This window comes from Embiotoca jacksoni, unplaced genomic scaffold (genome assembly GCF_022577435.1).
Source record: "Embiotoca jacksoni isolate LCO1_2020_lvr unplaced genomic scaffold, fEmbJac1.0.p SCAF_17, whole genome shotgun sequence".
Taxonomy (NCBI): Eukaryota; Metazoa; Chordata; class Actinopteri; family Embiotocidae; genus Embiotoca; species Embiotoca jacksoni.
Window position 1 is genome coordinate 3,646,753 of NW_027185307.1, and position 19,872 is coordinate 3,666,624.

The 19,872-nt window shown below is 38.5% G+C and overlaps 1 protein-coding gene across 1 annotated transcript in view; it reads right to left on the reverse strand.

The window, feature by feature from the left end:
• Window positions 1-18,934, reverse strand: part of reck (reversion-inducing-cysteine-rich protein with kazal motifs) — a 99,921-nt gene extending 80,987 nt beyond the window's left edge. The window contains exon 1 of the mRNA XM_069151264.1: window positions 18,755-18,934. Coding sequence (XP_069007365.1) covers window positions 18,755-18,827 — 73 coding nt within the window. The 5' untranslated portion in view covers window positions 18,828-18,934. The remainder of the gene's footprint in view (window positions 1-18,754) is intronic.
• Window positions 18,935-19,872: the final 938 nt, after the last annotated feature.

Here is a 19,872-nt window from a genome sequence, read left to right on the forward strand (position 1 = left end):
CTGTCACTTGGCCTCCCTGATAGATGACAGGTCATATCTCTCCTGTTTGCAGTATTCAGTGCTGCCTGAGATGAATGTGATGGAGCGAGCGTGTTGCATGGACAGTGTTTCCAGGGTTTTGGATTTGGATTATTCTTACAGTGTTTTGTAGGGACAATTTTCTTAATCCACATGCCTGTTACCACAGAAGCATATTCATCAAAGTCCACACATCCCAGTTTGTACTCTCAAAGCAATCCTGGAGCAACAGTTCAGCTTCTTCACACCACATTTTCCCAGATTGACTGGGGGCTCATGTGTTGATGGTACATGGGAAGGACATCCTGAAGATTGCAGTGGTTAAAATCATCGGCTACAATGAACACGGGGTGCAGTGTGCTGTCACTTGTTTGCTGATAATATCGTGGAGCAGCCCCTGCACCGTCATGGAGTTTAACCGTGGGGAAATGTAGACATCCAACATTAATACTGCACGAAACTTCTTTGTTTTACTTGTTTTTTTAAGTTTTACGTCAGGTGAATAGTGTCTTTCAACAACCCGTAATTCGGTCCACCACTTGTAGTTCACATAGACACAGACATCGTTGCTTCTGATCTTTCCCAAAGCCAATGTACAGTCCCCGAAATGACCGCAGTCTGTTTGAAGCTTGATTGCTGGATCTGGTATACTGTCTGAGAGACAGGTGTTCAGTGAAGGAAATAATTATTTGATCCCTTGCCGATTTTGTAAGTTTGCCCACTGACAAAGAAATGAATGGTCTATAATTGTAATGGTAGGTTTATTTTAACAGAGACACAATATCAAAAAAAAAAAAAAAATCCAGAAAATCACATCATATAAAAGTTATAAATTGATTTGGGTCCTTCACTGTATGTGAGAGTAAGAGCACAGTATTCTGTCATCTCATGCTGGGTTGCTGTCCTTGTTCTTAGTTTATCCAACTTGTTTTCGAGGGAACAAACATTGGCAAGCATTAGGCTAAGAAGCGGTGGTCATGTAGACTTTAGCATGGCATGAAGTCCACTTCTCTTGCCGCGTTTCTGGCCTTGAACACTGTCCGTTGGCTGCACTGTGCACCCAAGGCCGTGCTGCTGGGCCTTGCCAGCCCAAGTCAATGGGGTCCAGACAAAAAAAAAAAAGTCACATTGGCTGGGTGTAAGCTTGTAGTGCACTTTATCAATGCCAGGAGTGTCTCTCCCTCTGATGCTAAATTAAATAGTTGAATGTCAGGAAAACAAAGCGCACACGCCTCACACCAGAGACCAGGATTTAACACGTCTTTCCCTAACTTTAGCCAAGTCCAGTGCATGAACACAACCATAAATTGCTGCTGTAGACACAACAAGTGGATATTGTACTGCAAGACTGGATATTCTGATGGAAAATTATATGTTGTCAGAGAACAAATTACTAAATGTTCTTCTTACATTGAGAGAAAAGTTAATCCTGTATATTTTCTTCACTTGTTTTTTTTTTTTTTTTTTTTTTTTTTATTGAATTTAATCTGAAAAATAACTAACATCTACAGGTGGTAAAAATACCCGTAGTACAATAAAACATAATATTTAAGTATTGTGAAGCTGAAGTGCTAAAAAGTACAGGCATAAAATAGAATTACTCAAATAAAAGTACCTTCAAATTTGTACTTGAACAGGTAACTTGAGTCATGAACTGAGTTACATTTCAATGGAGTAGAAAACCCTGTGGGAAGAAAGCCCCGGCTTAAGTGAAGAGAAGTCACTTTTGTTCACGTCTTTCATAATTAAAGTCCCTACGTTCCTGTTTGGATGCTTTCATTATTTCATTACATTTTGCAATCAAAGCAACCTGACATGAATATGGCTATTACTTGTGTAGTCTGCAGCATCTGACTGCAAAAAAATAATAAAATAAAATACAATTAGATTTGCTGATTTTGTTCATTTGTCTGTGTAGATTTTGGCCTGAATGAACTGAGAAAGATATACTCTCTCTCTCTCTCTCTCTCTCTTTCTCACACACACTCACACTCTCACACACACACATACACACATATGCACACAGAGCTTTTACAAACAATGGCAGGTGGTGACATAATAATGAGGGAGAGGGAAAGGGAGGATGGAGGCCATTCTGTCATGTCCCATATAAAGCCCCTGGCTGGCTGCTAATGGGCGCTGGCCCAATTCTGGCTCTGCATACAAACAACAGGAACAAGAACTCGCCACTCAGCTACATTGTTACACTGAATGGCTGAAATGAAAGACAGTGTAGCAGAACCCCTTCATTCAGCCAAACACATTACAGTTTAATGCTCTGGTGTCACAAATATAGGTGTAGTGCAACAGAATGACACTTTTTTTTCTCCAAGTGCAAAAATTTTATTGTCACGGTTCTCTTAAACGGGTTGTAATTAATTTACAGTTTGTTTATTAATTGACTTTTTGATCAGCTACCGTTTGGACTATTGAACTTACTGTATTATGTGTTAAAACAAACTCTATACTTATGTTTCAAATCAAAGGCCCTCAGTTTTCAGCCTTTTACTGTGAAACATTTGCAAGAATGTGTTGACTAAAATCAGACAATCACACTGTAGGACATAAATAATTCAGAACAACATTACAAATAGCATGATTATATTGTTGACCATTATAAATTTAAGTTATTAATATATATAGCTATGTTATTGACCATCTCTTATATAATGCAAGAAATCTAGCAAGATATATGCATGTATTCGTAGTTGTCCTTGTCCTAGCTCGAGAACCGTTCACCTCATCTGTTTCAAATTTGGTGGGTGTATTACTGGGTCCCGAGGTTGTGCACTGGCAAGTTTGGTGCGGTAGAAGCCGCCGTTATCCTCTTCTGTGCTGACTGCACTGGCTAGCGTCGGCTTGAAGCCACCTGCTCTTTTTGGGGTATTCCATTGTCTGTGGATGGTAACCAGCTGCCTGCAATACTTTTACCATAAGCCAAATGAACATTAAAAACTACGGGTTGGGTGGGAGGGAGAGACAGGGGGCGAGCTAGAGCAAGGAAGAAAGTAAAACACTGGGCGACTGATCGCAAAAGGACAGAGCCTGAGTCAGTGTGCCTGTGGGTGGTAAGAACTACTGAGAGCAGATAAATTTCAGAATGTTTATTAAAACTACTCCCTGCATCTGAGGCAGGAGGACAGAGGAGTGACTACAGACTGATAATGAACACAGATGTTTTTTCAAGTTCATGTCCACCAAAGCGTTTATTCCTGAGTACAAGCATATTAATGAATGCGAGCAGCTTGACGCGGTGCTGAGCAAACATTAGGTGTTTTTGGACCGGAGAAACTATTTCACCGTTTTAATGGTGGGAGAGTTTTCCCCCTTTTTTGTGTGTCCGCACCAGGGGAACTTAGAACCTTTTTTGTTCCTATAACTACGTTTTGGGGGGCTTTTTTTAGCTCCTACGTTGCAATAGGACTTGTGAAACACACAGGAGCACAGACAACCACCATGCTTAAAACACAGGAAGCCCGGTAAACTACAGCTACAAACGAAGCCTTTTAAAAGAGCAGAGGAAGGTTTCAACTGGAGGCCTCTAATCCTGAGAAATGGGCCGACAATAAAACGGCAGGCTTTATTAAGCCGATACACATCGGATAAAATACAGCATGACTTCTATTGAACAAAGAGAAATATGAAACACTACAAAGCAGTGTAATGCTATTTGAAGCACATGAGGGTGTTGGGGATTTTTCAAGGAACGTGTGAACGTCTGACTTCGGGCACAGCAGGTTCCTGCAGATTTTTCACAATTAAAGGCCTTTTTATGGTGGGTTTCTTTCTTATAAAAGGCTATAGGGCTTTTAGTTTGAAAAATACAGGAAGAGTTTCTATTGACCCGTAATGCGAAATTGACAACGCAAATTATAGCGCATCATAACAAGGTTTCAAGTGAATCAGTTTATACATCTTAAATGTAATTGAGAAATTTGACTGCTCCATTTGTTTTTATTGGCCCTCTTGAATGAAAGACATTTTGGATCTTCAAACAGGTAAAATATTTAAATTGAATAAGTAAATTGAAAACTGTATTTCCTCATTTGGAGAAATTAGTGGCGAAGCTTGATCCGGTGCGCTCCGGCAGAAGTGTGTCATTTCACAGTTCCCACTGGTGGTGCGAATGCAAACAGCAAAAGGCCTTAAAACCTATTTAGAAACTCTCTCGGGGGTAGTTCCCCTCAAGAAAGTCCTTAGAACGGTTTGGTCTGCACTAAGCACTGAAGATTTGGCGTTTTCTTTTTCTGGTCAACAAGAGTTAAAAAATTTTAAACCTGCGGTTTTCATTGTCACCAGCCGTCCAATCACAAGAAAGGAGGGCCGGAACAAATGCGGCTAACCCCCGACACTTGTTGCTGATTGGTCTGCCCTTCAGAGTGGCTGAGCAAATGCTTATATGAGCCTAGTTCCCGGCTGTTTTCACAGCGAAGATAACTGAAGCTGTGAGCGATAGTCGGCACGGCATGGCTACCTACAGCTGTCTGCTGAAGTCCAAAATTCCCCCTCCAGTTCTTCTAAAGAAAACTAAACGGTAACACCACAAGCCAGACAATCCTACTGCCAACAGGCTATTATGAATGGACACCTCACTAGTTGTATGTAAATTTGTCTCCACAGCGGTTACACAACCTTAGATACAAACCAAAATAGTGGCGCACACATTTGCGCACATGCCCAATGCGTCCGCTCATTACAGATTCACTGCAGCGCTTCAAAAAAATAGCACTACACCCCTGCTCAGAAAGAACTATCTGGGCCGGTACTCATCAATGAGGACAGAAGTAAATGTTCTGTTCTCAAGACTTTGTGATGAAAGAAGTGCAACTGGCAGTAAACATTATCTCACTGTCTTCATTTAAAAGCAGAAGTAACTTATTGTAGTGTTTTGTAGGATTTTGATGATCGGACACGATAATGATGTGAGTAATTATGATACAATTATACCGATCATGGACACAACAAACCTCTGCCCAAACTGATTTCACTTTTTCAGATCCATCACTGATGCAGCGTATAAGTGTTGGATGAAGACTTGAGTTGTGGGAAGGTGCAAATTATCTTATTGCTTCCTGTATGCTGCTGTAGCGGAAAAATTTCCCCTCGGGGATTAATAAAGTAACTACCTCACCTAACCTACCTAACCTAACCTAACCTAACCTAAATTCTTCCTCCTACATATCATTATATCATTGTCTCCAACCCCACAAGGACACTTCTTCCACTCACCCACCAAGGAACATATAATACAGTCATGTCTGAAGGGAAAATACCCTGTGTCTGGATAAGAAATTAAAACAAAAGACTACCATCTGATTGATAGAGCCAGCAAAGTCACATTTACCATGTTTGAAATGGACTTTGAAACGTGACCTATCTACATCACACAGACATACATTGAGCCTACAGATAAGTGAAGCATCAGCATGAGGTCTGACATCTCTGCAGGAAAAACATATGGCCCAGCTGTGGGGGGGGGGGGGGTTACTCAAAACAATAGAGGGTATCTGTGTGTGTGTGTGTGTGTGTGTGTGTGTGTGTGTGTGTGTGTGTGTGTTGTGTGTTGTGTGTTGTGTGTGTTGTGTTGACAGAGTGTATTAGTAAGAAAACAAAGCTATGTGGTGTGTGTGTGGGGGGGGGGGGGGGGGGGGGGGGGGGGCATGGATGACTTGACCAGCCAAATGTGTATTTGTGTCTGAATGTCCCATTCTCAAAACACATTAGTAGAGGGTTTTTTTTTCACCACATTGTGTGTATAGCCTTAAACCACAAACATTAGTCACACCCTGTACATGTATGCCTGAATCTGTGCCATGTCTGTGTGCTCATCAAAGGATGTGTTAGGAATCCAAACCAACATGATATCCAAGCCACACACTGTCTCAAAGACAGATGAGAGCAACACATGAACAGAAAGAATCAATAATAATCAATGCGCATGAGATTACACATTAGCTCCAAATCGGAGTCCTACTAAAAGCTGATGGTGACATGACCTTGGCGTACATGTGGAGGAAAATATGGACAGCTGGTGGCCATCTTTATTCAAACTAGATGCAGGAGCATCATTCAATTGTGGGCTGAGAGAAATGTTTGCTCTATGAAGGAAAACATTGCTGTGGTTTCTGTCGAGTGGAAAATAATCACTGAAATTGGGAATGGAAAACATTCTGCGTTTGAAAACTTTACGCAATCTTTAGCAACGTCTGCAGACAATAAGTTCAGATTCAGACCTCACAGCTTAACCACCCTAGTGGTCCCAGCATTGGATATAAGGTGTGGATGGCATTACCTAAAATGTAAAAATAGGGATGCACAATAATATTGGCAAATTTTTGGAATTGGATTAAAAATCAAATGTCGGTATTGGCCTGAAAAGACCATCTGCCAATATGACACTTAAAAGCTCAATGCTTGACTACATGCTCAACACCGTGCCCCTCATATCAGGGTATGCAAGAATAGTTTTATGTGTTTCAGAGTTCATTTGGAACTCTGGACAGATGTAAAGTATATAAGCCAGCTGTAAGTCATTTTAAAGTCATTCACTCTAACCAGAGCTTCGGCTTGATTAACTTGATGAAATTAATTGGCAACAATTTTAATAACAGCTTATTAAATTAAGAAATTTGTGAAAGTGCTAATGAAAAACATTCTGGTACAAGCTATGACAGTAACCTCAACAGTTTAGGGGTTGTAGATTTAAAAAAAAAAAAAAAAAAAAGGCTTTGGAAAATTAAAAAAATTATAATTTTTCTTGTGTTTTCTAACAATTCACATATTGTTTGTCAATCAGATTAAATCAATCAGTTATTCAATAAAATAATTATCAGGCCTACTGAATTCTCCAATGATAGAGATTACTCCTGCTGCACATGAATGGTAAGTAACACTGAGATGTGCCCAGAGCAGGGGGAAGGTATAATCTTAACGAGTCATTTTTACATATTTTATTGCTTAATCAAAAGCAATTACGCACTTTTTTGTGAGCACTGGTCCATGCACACAGGAATTTCTCTGTGGACATGACCAAAGGGTGCACATTAAATTTTGTGTCAAACTCTGGAAATTGGCAACAAAGACCCTTAAAATGCTTTAAGAAGTTATTGGCAATGAAGCAATGAGCCTGGAAAGGATTTTTTTAAATATGACATTTGCATTTCCACTAGGCAGAACTCCACTGTCCAAAAATAAAAAAAGGGAGATCAGGTCAGGCAACCAGGTGGGTTGTCTTTAGCATTAGCAGGGGGAGTCCCTTATGAATTTGTCCCAGAGGGTCAGACAAAAATTCAAATTCAAATCAAGTTTATTGTCATTTTACCAAACAACAAAAACATTCAGTGCAAGTGACCTGAACTGTGGCGCGATGGCACTTAAGCTCCAAAATGACAATGCATCTGCTCACAGTGCATTTGAAAACACAATCATCACTCTCCAACACCCCCTACTCGCAGGATTTTGCGTCGCTACTTCTTTCCCAATTCTGTTCCACAATAATTTGTTGCAAACTTTGTTGTGCGTTCTGTGCGGAAGTTTCTGTTTCTGATTCACCCGTACCACTGCTCTCAAAAGTATGTATAACTCGGGTGCTGATTTTGATCAAGCAACAAAATTTGTAACAATACTCATTCGGTTTATACCTTCCTCCTGCTCCATGCAGGTCACAGTGCTGCACATTCTAATTAAAACGGTACAGCTTCTGTCAATTTTTTTTTATTTTGTTGAATAGTACAAATACTGGCAAGTAGACTTAGATCAGCCCACATCACATAAAACTAATAATAAAACAATTCAGTTCAGTTTATGGCAAGAAAGAAAAAGACCTTCATTTGAAACCACAGGCTTTTTAATATCTTCCTTTTTAGAGAGAAAATAATTCAGTGCTTTATAAGAATATAAGAAGAAATGCACATACTCTCCCACATAAACCTTATCTACTTCCTTATCACACATGGAAAGCATCCTGGGTGTGATCCTAACTGTTACGCAGAACTGTTTTTTGACAAATGCCTATTGCTAAACATTTTCAGATTTTACATATTCCAAATAATAAGCCTATTTACCAATGTCTCCAAAACTCCAGAATCAGTTTACATTACTTTGTAACTTTGTCACACCATTAACAATTTAATAAAAAATGTCTGCTTAACAGCCGCTCTGACTTAATGCCTGATGGATCTCGAAAACTTAATACTGAGAAGCTTATCATTAACATTCCACAACATATTTACAGCGCCATTTGCTGTTCCCAGACTTGTGAGTTCATCTACAGACAAAACGATACTGCTTCCTCCTCCTCTACAAAAACCACACATTTTTACTCCACAATATCTTATTATTGATGAGGAATTAGTCTTATACTGACAGTGCAGTCAATTAAACATGAAGACTGACACAACGGCAGTGTTCCCCCTAGGCTGACAGCCTTGGCCGGAGCGGGATGGGTCGTCACCTAACGAGTGTAGTTCATCTACTGGAGTAACGTTCACCTGTGTCCACTTTCTTGCACTGCTGCGCTGCATGCCTTTGTGAACAAGTCACAGCCCCACCCTCCATGAAACAGACACTCAGCGGAGCAGATAAACAGAGAAATTAGCACAACAATCAGTGACTTAAAAATACATGCGCAACTCTCATAGTGAATTGAAATGAAATGGTTGAACAAGAAGTAAGTAAATATATAATAATTACTGGACATAACTGCAGTTCTACGAGTATGTTTGTATCTTTTCATTTATTTCAGGAGGGGGCGACTGCCAATACAGTAGCGGAAACAGTGCACAGCATCTTCAGTCCTAAGAAGACAAGATTAATGGTTAAAAAAAAAAAAACTAGAGCAACACGCTATTGGTTGGTTGTTATTTTGTGAGTATGTCTAAGGCTTAAGGGGGCAATTGAGAGATTTAGTATTGCACAACATATCTATATATATGTATTGCAAAGTTGTTCATAGCTAATCTAGCTAGCAGTCCAACCCATAACTGTCTGTATCCCTTGACAAGCACAGTTAGACAGCAGTGGTTGCAGTGATGCGCCTGTCTTTACAAAACTGATATTGGTAAAGTTAGGTAATTAAATATCTCCCCCCCCCTCCACACACACACACACACACACACACACACACACACACACATCTTTGGCAAAAGCCTCTCTGCTTGAGTGAATAATGCATGCAGATTCCTAAAAAGTGAAATTATTATATGTATCTAAATTGTGCAACTGTTAGGATTTATACCTGATTTTATAAAACTGAAAACTTAATTTCATCTCTATTTGTTTAGTCATGATGACTAACATTTTGTTTAACTTTGGCACTGTTGCAAAGAAAATTTGATTTTTTTTTTTTTTTTTTTTTTTTTTTTTAATATTTGTGTAACAAGATGCTTCTGTGTTGATTTGTCTGTTCTTACAAAATAATATTACAGGGTTCTAGACAAACTCTGGTTGCATTGATGCACCTAAAATCGTTGCTGCTTTTTTAGACTGCAACCTGCATCCCTCCCAAACCAGCTCCTCCTCCGGACCTGCACCAGGGGCAGGACAGAGGAGTGACCATACACTGAAAGAAATGACTGATATCTGTTCTTCATTGTCTAAACTACACAAAGTATTTTAATGTCAGGAATATAAGTGAGATATTCTTGAGTTTATAGTGATTTCTCTGTCGCTGCTGTAAAAACAATATTTTATCATATTTAAAATCTAAATGTTCTAAGAAGAACCCATAAAAAGTATTAATAAAAACCAGACTGATGACAGTGGAGTTTCGCGTAGTTACAATGCATTGTTGTTGTTTTTTAATAACTGCTGCCCCCTCAGTGCATAGGACTACACAGCCACATACACAGAGTAGAGAAGCCTTCTGTAAGCAACATCCCTCCCTGCTGCATTCCTTAGAGCCACAGCAGACTGTCTGGGGAAAAGTTTAATGAATGGAGTTCAAAGGTCACTTCCTGCACATTGATTAATTTGCATTTGCCATATGGAGCTGAGGAGAACTGAGGATGGAATTAGATTTAAGTTAGGGTTAGTTACTTAGTTGTGATGGTTAATGTTTGGGTAAGTAAGTGGCTAGAAAATGTATCATGTCAAGTAGTGTCTTCACAAAGATTCAACTGTAGATCGACAGTAAAAACGTGTGTGTGTGTGTGTGTGTGTGTGTGTGTGTGTGTGTGTGTGTGTGTGTGTCATTGTTATGTAAGAAGCAGAAGTGACCATTCCAGCCATATGCTGACCAGGTGTGTTACTATATCACATACAGTCATACACGAGCCTCACGTCCATGAAACCTTAGGAGTACCTGAATCCGATTAGAGTAGAAGCAGATGTCTCTCACACACACACACACACACAAACACACACACACACACACACACACACACACACACACACACACACACACACACACACACACACACACACACCTCCAGATGGCGAAGTAAGTCCTGCCCCCTCATTTCATATTCAATTAGCAGAATCAAAGGAGAATGCAGACCTGCAGACCTGATGCTGTATCCTGTGTGTGTAATGGGAAATGACATAATGAAGCACATATGGCCACATGGAGAGAGAAGAAGGGAGAGAGAATGGAGAGCGAGAGAGGAAAAATTGGGGACATGGCGAATAGAGCGCCTCATGGGAAAAGCAATGGGCCTCATTTACCAATATCTTCTGGAGATTTTTCTTAAATTTGTTCTTAAGAAATGTCCTAAGAAAAATTCTACGTCAGATTCACAACGTGTTCTCAAACCCGGATTTGTTCGCACCTGTGTTCTGATATTAAGAGGTAGAACAGCTACATCAGTTCTGAAGAAGAAATTAAAAAAAAAAAAACAAGATGCATGTGATTGGATTGCTCGTTGAGTGAACACTGTATCAGGAGAATGGCACAAAACAAACTATGTAAAAATAACCAGCAGCTCGCACACTGTACCCTCCTGTAGCTACAGTTCCTGCTCAAATGCGCCAAGTCTGACCTCACATGATCCTGGACATCCATGAGCGAATGGCCCAAACACTGACAGACAAGCCTGGTTATAATCCCTGAATCACTTCAAAAAAATTATATGAAAAGTAAAAATACACTGATATGTCTTTGATTGGTTTATTCAAAACCACGGTGGTTCATAAAGTAATGAAAATAATTATTAAAATTATGAATTATAAAAAAAAATTCATTGTAGAGGAAATACCCAAATATTATACTGGTGTTGAATTGAGGAAAACACATGAAACAATTAGCTGGCACATACATTTAATTTAAGAGTGCTCTTGAATGTGTATAGACACCTTCTTACCTAATAAAAAAAAATTCCAAATACAAAAACATTGACAAACAAGAAATTTCTTCTTAAATGAATGAGGCTCAATGTTTCTACCACATTCATTCAGCTGTATAAACTAAAGTGCCCAGGGCGTCACCCACTTGAGGGGTGCTACGGAGGAGGAAGGCATGTTTGTAATTAATATCAGAATCCTTAAATACTGCTAGAGGTCCATTGTGCACATTTCCTTTATAAGTTAACCTATGGCTTGTATTGCATAACACACACTTCTCAGATCATTACATGAATGAAACTTTATCATGCTCCATGTCAAAATCACATCCTGAATTTGATCGAAACCAGCTTAAGTGCAAGAATTAGCTGACTGATCCAAATTCAGTCATTTCATGTGTGTGAATCTTGGGTGAATTTTTGTGCATTTTCAATAACTCGTGTTTTCTCTCTAATAAAGTAATGGAACAAAAAGGCAGATTGTGCAACTCCTGCAGCATACCAGAGGGTATTTCAGATAGTTGACACTTTCAAGAGAGATAAGAAAAAAAAACAGAGAAAGAGATATGCAACTGTAGATATTGCTCATCCATTATGCCACTAGACACACACATCCAGAGTTTATGTTTAAAGAAGGCAATTGGTGGGGGAAATTTTGGATTTCATATTCCAATAACAATTTTTTTTTTAACAAAGGTTGAATACTTCGTCCATACATTACTCACTCACTAACTTAAGCAAAGTGAAGCGGACGACAAAAGCACATCCAATAAAGCCAAGTCAAATTAAAATCAAAAAATCAAAACATGACATTCTGAAGGGATATCACCCCAAACATTCCAGGCGCTTATTGATGCATATTTAAAAAGATAATTATTTACCACTCCAGAGCTTTCTCGGTGAATGTCAGCTGTCAAAAAACACCCAGATGTTGGAGAGCTAAAGAGAAAATCCCAAAGACATTTACAAGTACACAAATAAACAAAAAAATCCACCCTTGGAACACAACAATTTGTTAGTGTCTCACTTCACAGGTTTGGGATTTTAGTTTCTTAAAAAAAAAATTTTAGTGGCCTTTAAGCAACACCATTTCACATAAGCCCTACATGTTTGCAGGCTAAATGTCACCGTTTGACAGAAGATGCAAGTACGCAACCAAGAAAAATTGGTGGACAGACAGGAGTGAACACTGAGCAAAGATTACAGTTAAAAAGTTGAAATTTTTTACAGAGCGTGGTATTTATAATTTAAATAGAGCTGTAGTTCCTTGCACTCACAAAGTTCTTTGCACTTTGTTAAAATTGTGATTTTTTTTTTTTTTTTTTTTTTTTTTTTTCTAGTTCCTATTAGCAAGTGGCAAGCAAATGGAGCTGATTTGTCTTTGAATATGGACTGTAAACCTCAGGAACATGATTCATTTTTCAGAGATCTAAATGAAAGAAATGCTGAGTGAATATTGAATTTAGTTACTAAAGCCACTGGAACGAAGGCTAGGCAGGAAATAACAATGTCTTTGCCTCTCTATCTGCTCCATTTTAAAATTGAAAAAGTAAAAAGATTAAGAATTTTCACTGACACTTGTTTCACGGAAACCATTTGTTTTTCAACAACTACTCCAGGGGGACAACACAAACAAACAAAGTCCCTCCAGGAAATCGTGATCTTGCGATCGCAATAATTAATGAAAATTTTCGGAAGCATACAATTTTGCAAAATTTCTGCTATTTTTCCGCAAAACAGATCCTCATCAGAAGCTTTCGTCAAAGTATTACTCCATAAAGTAGTCATTCCAAACCAAACTCGTTTTATTAATAAAAAATAACTCCTCATTTACAATCAGCAAGGCTCTGCTGCCTCCCCTTACCAGCAAAACAAACTCTGGAGAAAAAGAAGAAAAAAAACGGAAGTGACAGGCATTGTGGGAAATTGGGTCTTCTCGTTAAAATGAGGAGTGCTGTACATTCAATTAGTTTTATAGACTTCAACTTGTAAGGGACTGCATTTTGTGTCTGTGCATACAGTAAGCCTATACTGAGTAAACAGCATCTAAAGCTCTTATTTTGATGGTAGCATTTGTGTTTTAAAGTCATTGACCGTCTGTTCTGTAGTGCCACATCATTTTCAGGAGTTATAATTGTAATTAAAAAAAAAAAATGTAAAGACAGACCTTGCTCCCTCCGACAAAAGAGGACTGTGTTGAGCTACATGGAGGTCAGCTGACATTATATTGCTGTTTTTTATTCAAACGCATTAAAGTGTGGCAGCACAACTTTCCCTTTGGTTATATTTAGCATTGTCAATGTCATCGACATGCCGATCCCTTGAGCAGGATACACCATGGTATGCTGTTCATATTTCCACCAATAGGTTGCAACTAGGGGTCGACCGATGTTTTTTTTTCCAGGGCTGATACAATAGCAATTATTGGTAACCTATGGAGGGATAACTGATATTTGAAACCGACATACATTTGCAGTAAAAATTAAAATATTTTTGTCAAAATGTTAAATATCAATGAAGAAATCCTTTATTGAAACACCAGCAGAATGTTTGATACATGATTCTAAAATATGCTTTTCTGTAGCAGGTAAAATATAAGTTGTTCTGTAATCTTTACGTATATATATTTTTTGGAGGGGCTCCAGCCCCAACAAGCCCCCATGCTAGAGCCGACAATTCCATTAGCTTTCGTTCACGGTCTGTGTGATGCGTCTTTTTTTCTGCCATTTCCTCAGGTGAACACATGACAGCACCAAAAAAAAAGTATATCTGCATGTTGTTAAAACAACAACAAACATGACATGAGACCTCCTATAACATGTCGCTATGGTGTGAGACAAATTTTTATTATCAAAGTAAAAGCCGTATTGGCACAATTAAAAGCATGTCAATAGCAAAGGGCAATATAATGTCCACTGACCTTCATGTCCCTCAACACACAACCCTATCCTGTTGGGTGTCCACAGAGAGAGCAAGGTGTGTGTCCAGGCTGTGGATCCAAGTCAAACCCACCAATAGAAACTTGTCTCCTCCATGACGTCCCGCCTATTATGTCCTACTCAACTTGCAACCAAAAGTTTTTGATTTGCAAACAAACATTTGTGACTCGCAACTAAAGAGGTCTGATTTGCAACCTAAAGATTTTCTGACACGAGTAAAATTCTAAAATCTGAGACCCAAACCAACGTTACATTAAGGGAGAATTTGTTTGCAACCTAAATAATATTATTTTCTCACTTTGTACATTTTTACTTACAAACTTGATTTTTTTAATTGCAGTACAAGAAATTTGCTCTCAAAATGTCTTCACTAACATCCGCAGCAAGCTGTTCTTAAGGAAGTTGCACACCAATACCACAAGCCAACTAATCATATTCCCAATCACGCTATTCTGAACAGGCATTTCACTTGCAGTTACTGAATACAGTTTACTTTTTTCTCCCGTTCTCTTTCTCATAAATCTTTCTCTCTTGTTTCTCACGAGTCATTAGGTGGCTGTTTATCAATTACACCGGTATACAATACAGAACATGAAGGCACAACGAGATTTCAATAACTATAAGAGCTCCAGTGAAACCTCATGAAGCTAAAAAGAATGTAGAAAACATGATTTTCACGGTTTGTTAAATGTCATTAGTGAGGAACGTTACAACTTCCTCATCCCTCCATAAAGATATCTAGCATTTTTGCCTGCCGCTATTTTTCACCTCTCTTGTAGAGCTTCATGAACATCATCGTTTATTTGCTAAGTGTGTTACCATTACACTTGGTTGAATTTTGCTTTTTATCCAAGTGCGAAAACTTGTTTGCGATATTATTTTTTTTAATTTTCAAATTTTCCACTCAGCAGAATTTATAAATTTTAAAAAACAGAACACAGATGGATGGAAACAAACATAATATTATTATGTATTGCAACAAGTAACTGTATCAGTACAGTGGCTGGAACTAAACAGATGAAGAACCTGATTCTGCCGTGCTTACACTGCCTCTCCTTGACTGGAACAAGGGCACTCCCTTAAGGCTCACTAAATAAAATAAAAAGAACGTGAGTCGAGCTGTGTTCACACCATATTTACCAGCTGTGGTTTCAATTCCATATTGAACACTTTTCATTTTCAGTCTTTAATATGTCTTTGTCTGCATTTTAATCGCATACAGTGTCTGTTTGCACTGTTATTGTTGTCACACACTCAGCCAAGTTTCAATACAATTAAATAGTTAATTTAGTTTCCTGTAGGGAAATGCATTTCACTCCCTGTTTGTAATACAACCAGGGTGTTTGCTTTTTACACTGAACTGGTAGTTAAAATGGTACTAGCTAGTTTAGACATAAAAAGAATAATTGCGTGTGGTTCTGATGCTGCCTGTAGGCTACAGCCTTTTATGAGCAGAATCATTTCAATGCACATGATAGCTTTTCGCATCAGCTTGAAACCTTCTGGTACCAGCGTTAATCTCAGCAAATGGAAGCTGCGATAGCAGAATGTCGCTTTGTATTGTTATGATCCACATTTTGCGATTAAGAATAAATTACACAGTCCTTGGAGCGAAGCAGAGTTCCTGAATTTTGTAAACACAGTTTTGCTGACAGTAATGATATGAATGAGCTGCAACTCATTCAAGGAGCAGTAAATAACCAGCTGTGGAGAATGAAGCAAGGCAATGTTTGTTTGTGTCTTTACTCTTTCATAGAATAAGTAAAAAAAATTGCCATCGTATATGCAAAGTGACAAAAAAGGAAACGCTTAGAATATATTATTGTGACACCAAGAAGTACAGTGAAAATTTTGGAGGTCACCTTGTATCTACAATTAAATCTACACTCTGAAAGCCTTCCTGTCACTGTCTGTTTACCAACATTTAAGCCTCAACTATGACGAGACCACTGATGCTGCCTTTGATAGGAAAGCGCTTTGAACTAAGAGTCTCCAGGGAACACGGCCGGGTCAACAGTCTCAACCAAAGTGAGATTGTGGAAGTATAAAAGTCAAACATTTCTGAATAAAAAAGCTAATTATTCCCTCATATTAAAAAACAAACAAAAAAAAAACAGCTCTGATAACAATATAAATTATAATTTTTACATATATTGTATTCTATTTTGAAATTTTTTATCACATTAACATTGCTTTGCATTTGACCTTAAATACATGAATAAAACACTGTAACACTATATAATTAGACAGGGTGTATTTTTCCTTTTGTAATTTCAGTGGATGTGCTTCACTTTATCTTATTTTTTTTATTTTTTTTTTGCCTAATGAAGCAATAGCACTGGACTGTTGGTTGGAAAAGCAATATATTTTATTATCAATTCAACAATTGCTATCCCAAAAGATGACCATGAAATTCAACTCTATATGCTGCACTTTCATCTTGTGTTCACTATAACTATAATTAGGTTTGCGGGACTGGCTCATGTCTGCTCACAGTGGTCATAGAAAGAAAATGACTGCTGTTCACTTCCCTCCCTTCTCCTCCTCTTCCCCTTTAGCTTTGTAGAGTCAAATTGGTTCCAGATGCATTCTCTCACACGTAGCCTCCATAACCAAATCTCAACATGAAAGAAACAAAGGAGAGTTTTGCAAAACTTGACAGGGGACAAAAATGTATGGAATCTCTACACAAGGTGGAGGAAGTAAGTTAGAGAAGAAGCCAACTCTGTATCTGACCACCATTACTGTAAAAAAGCTTCTGGTAGACAATGTGCACCCCAAACGAGATCTAAGACTTGTGGTTCTTTCATGTTACAGACAGATGTGTCGGGAGAAAAAATGTACAACGTGATATTTAGCCACAGCAATTCCACATCCTGCACCCATGTGTACAGAACATCAAAGACCAGCATGTTAGACCAATTTATAACCCTGCCCATGGAGCCCCAGACACAGCACACAATAAGGGAAACTAGAATACACCCTGGCCCAAATGATATTGGAGAGTGACAGCAAGTAAAAGCCTCTTGAGAAGACCCTGGGCCAAAAGGCAAAAAAAATTGAACAACAAAGTACAAAATGTCAGTTTCATGTTGACTCAGTCAATTAACAAGTAACAGCAAATTCAAGGCCAGTTGTCCTACAGCATCAACACGTGTTTGACCTTCTGTTTGAACAAGTCCCATAGAATTAATTAGCACCCTGAAGAGCTAATACACTATTCATGAATTTACATTTTGCTTACATGGGTTTCTTTCCGTGACCATGCAAAACAGAAGGCAGTTTTTTTTTCTAGTTCCCATTCTTTCACACCCCAGGAAAGCTGGTAAAGAAGCATGACTTGAGACAAATGTATAAGCCATAGCCGACAGGTGACATGACATAGGGCCATATACAATCCATATTTTAGTGCATGGTTTCAATTAAAATAGCAGTCCTTAAAAATTTGAGTCCTGGACAAATACCTATATGGGAATCTATCCAGTAAACCTTTGAAGTATTTTATAAAACTAAAGTTTCGATGGTAGTCGTGGGTGCCAAATTAAAGAATAGATTGTGCTGATCAATAAACAAATCTAAAGAGCTATTCTTAGAAATAATGTGCATTTTGCCAAGAGGCTTAATAGAGTTGCATTGTTAATGGCCTTCGATTGACATCGCAGCAACGGTCCCTTTAGCGGAATACTTTTTCCGATCTTCTGTCAGCTTTGTTTCCTTCTTATGCCGGCTATTTCTCAGGCAAAGAACCGAACAAACCTACTTTAACAATTATTATTACAGGAGCCACATATTCGTGCAATACTACCAAAGGAAAATGTTTCTGAGAAATTTGCCATTTTTTCTTAAAATTTCGAAGGGTTTTTTTTGCCTTCAAAACGCTACACAGGATCTGTTCGTCGAGTCCAAGGAACGAATAAAGCCTCATGTTAACGTTCATAAATAGAGGATCGATTACAGATTGTTTACTGCCGCTTTCATCTCTGGGAAAGTTACACACTTTGTGAATTACGGAGATACACTTTTCGATTCGGCTGGAAGCAAAATCACCAAACATGGTTAAATCCCAACTTTCCCAACAGTTGTTTTTAACCGTTACGCCTCAATATTTTCCACCCAGACACTGCGTGGTGGGCGGTAGCTAGCAATGTTAACTTTAGATCTAATTGAAAAAAACAGCTGGTTCTTGGACTATTTAGTCACCCGAATTTACCCGAGGGCGTGTATGATTCCACATATCGTTTGATAAACGGTCTGTGCGGTCTGTTAAGTTCACTAATACGCAAGGCAATATTAAATTGTTAGTTTTTTTGGATGAAGTTTGGCGTGGCGTCCACAATACATGGGAGCGAAATCTATGGGGCCAGCTGTTATTACATAAACACCGTAGTCCTGACATTAAAAGAAAGATAGCTTTAAACTTGAGCTATATACTCTACAGCCCTTTTTCAGCTAAGCAAGCAGGCTCAGTAAACATTACACATAAAACAGTTGTAGAGTTAAAACTAAGACAGACAGACTTACCCTGAGCTTGCAGCGGCTGGTAGTAAAAGTTTACGGCGAGGAGGGAACTAATTATCTGGAAACACACGCGCATCTTATTGAAATCCTAAAGAGCATCGTGGACAAGAAGACATAGAAAACACTGGTGTTGTATCATGCTGCTCCACGGATCCCTGATAACTCGCTCTCTCTCGCTCTCTCTCTCGCTGAGTTCACAGGACACCGATTTGCGTACGAACTGCAGAGGGCATGCGCAGAACACAGCCCGATCCCGGTCATCGGTGACAAAAGCAGATATTCGAAGTATGCAAGTACCGACCAGCTTTTTACCACAATCACTATTCCTCAACAAACTTTGGCAGAATATCAGAAACACTGAAGTCATAAATTCTGACATCTCCATAGGACAAAGGTAACCACATACAGTAAAAAAAATTATGTTTTCATGTGTGATTCATTTAGGGTATTTATTTTTTTTTTTTTTTTTTTTTTTTTTTTTTTTTTTTTTTAATGCCTTGTCATTTGTAATCATAATTCAAAATACTCATCTGGGGTTCCATAAAACTCCGAATAATGATATTCTATATGCACAAACAGCAGAATCTTAAAAGCACATCAAATATAGAACATATTAAATAGACAAAAGTTAGTGCTCACCTTCCCATTAAAAAACACAAAGCATGCTAAAAAGCTTGGTGTCGTCATGGAATCAAATCCAAACAATTACAAAATCAACCATAGTAGGCTATATAAGAATTTAACTACTTCTGTCATAGACTAATGTAATGTTGTCTTTACTGGTCTGACATCAGACAGATACAAAATCCTGCAGCTACAATCTAAGAAAGCAGGTCTGATCAGTCCAGTTACCACGTTCTTACATTTTAAGAGTTTACTTCATAATTCCATGCTTGCTTTATAAAGCAAAAAATGGTTAATAGGGTCAAAATAGATTTGTGATCTGCTGCTCCGTTGGTCTGGGACAGGACTGCTTAGGTCCCCAGAGTAAAATCTGAAGCTGGAGAATCAGCATTCATTATTTCTGCTCCACTTACAGTATCTGCAACAAACTCCTGCAAACTTGAGGTCTGTTCCAAACCCTTATAGCACTTTTAAATCAGGGCTGAAGACTTTTCTGA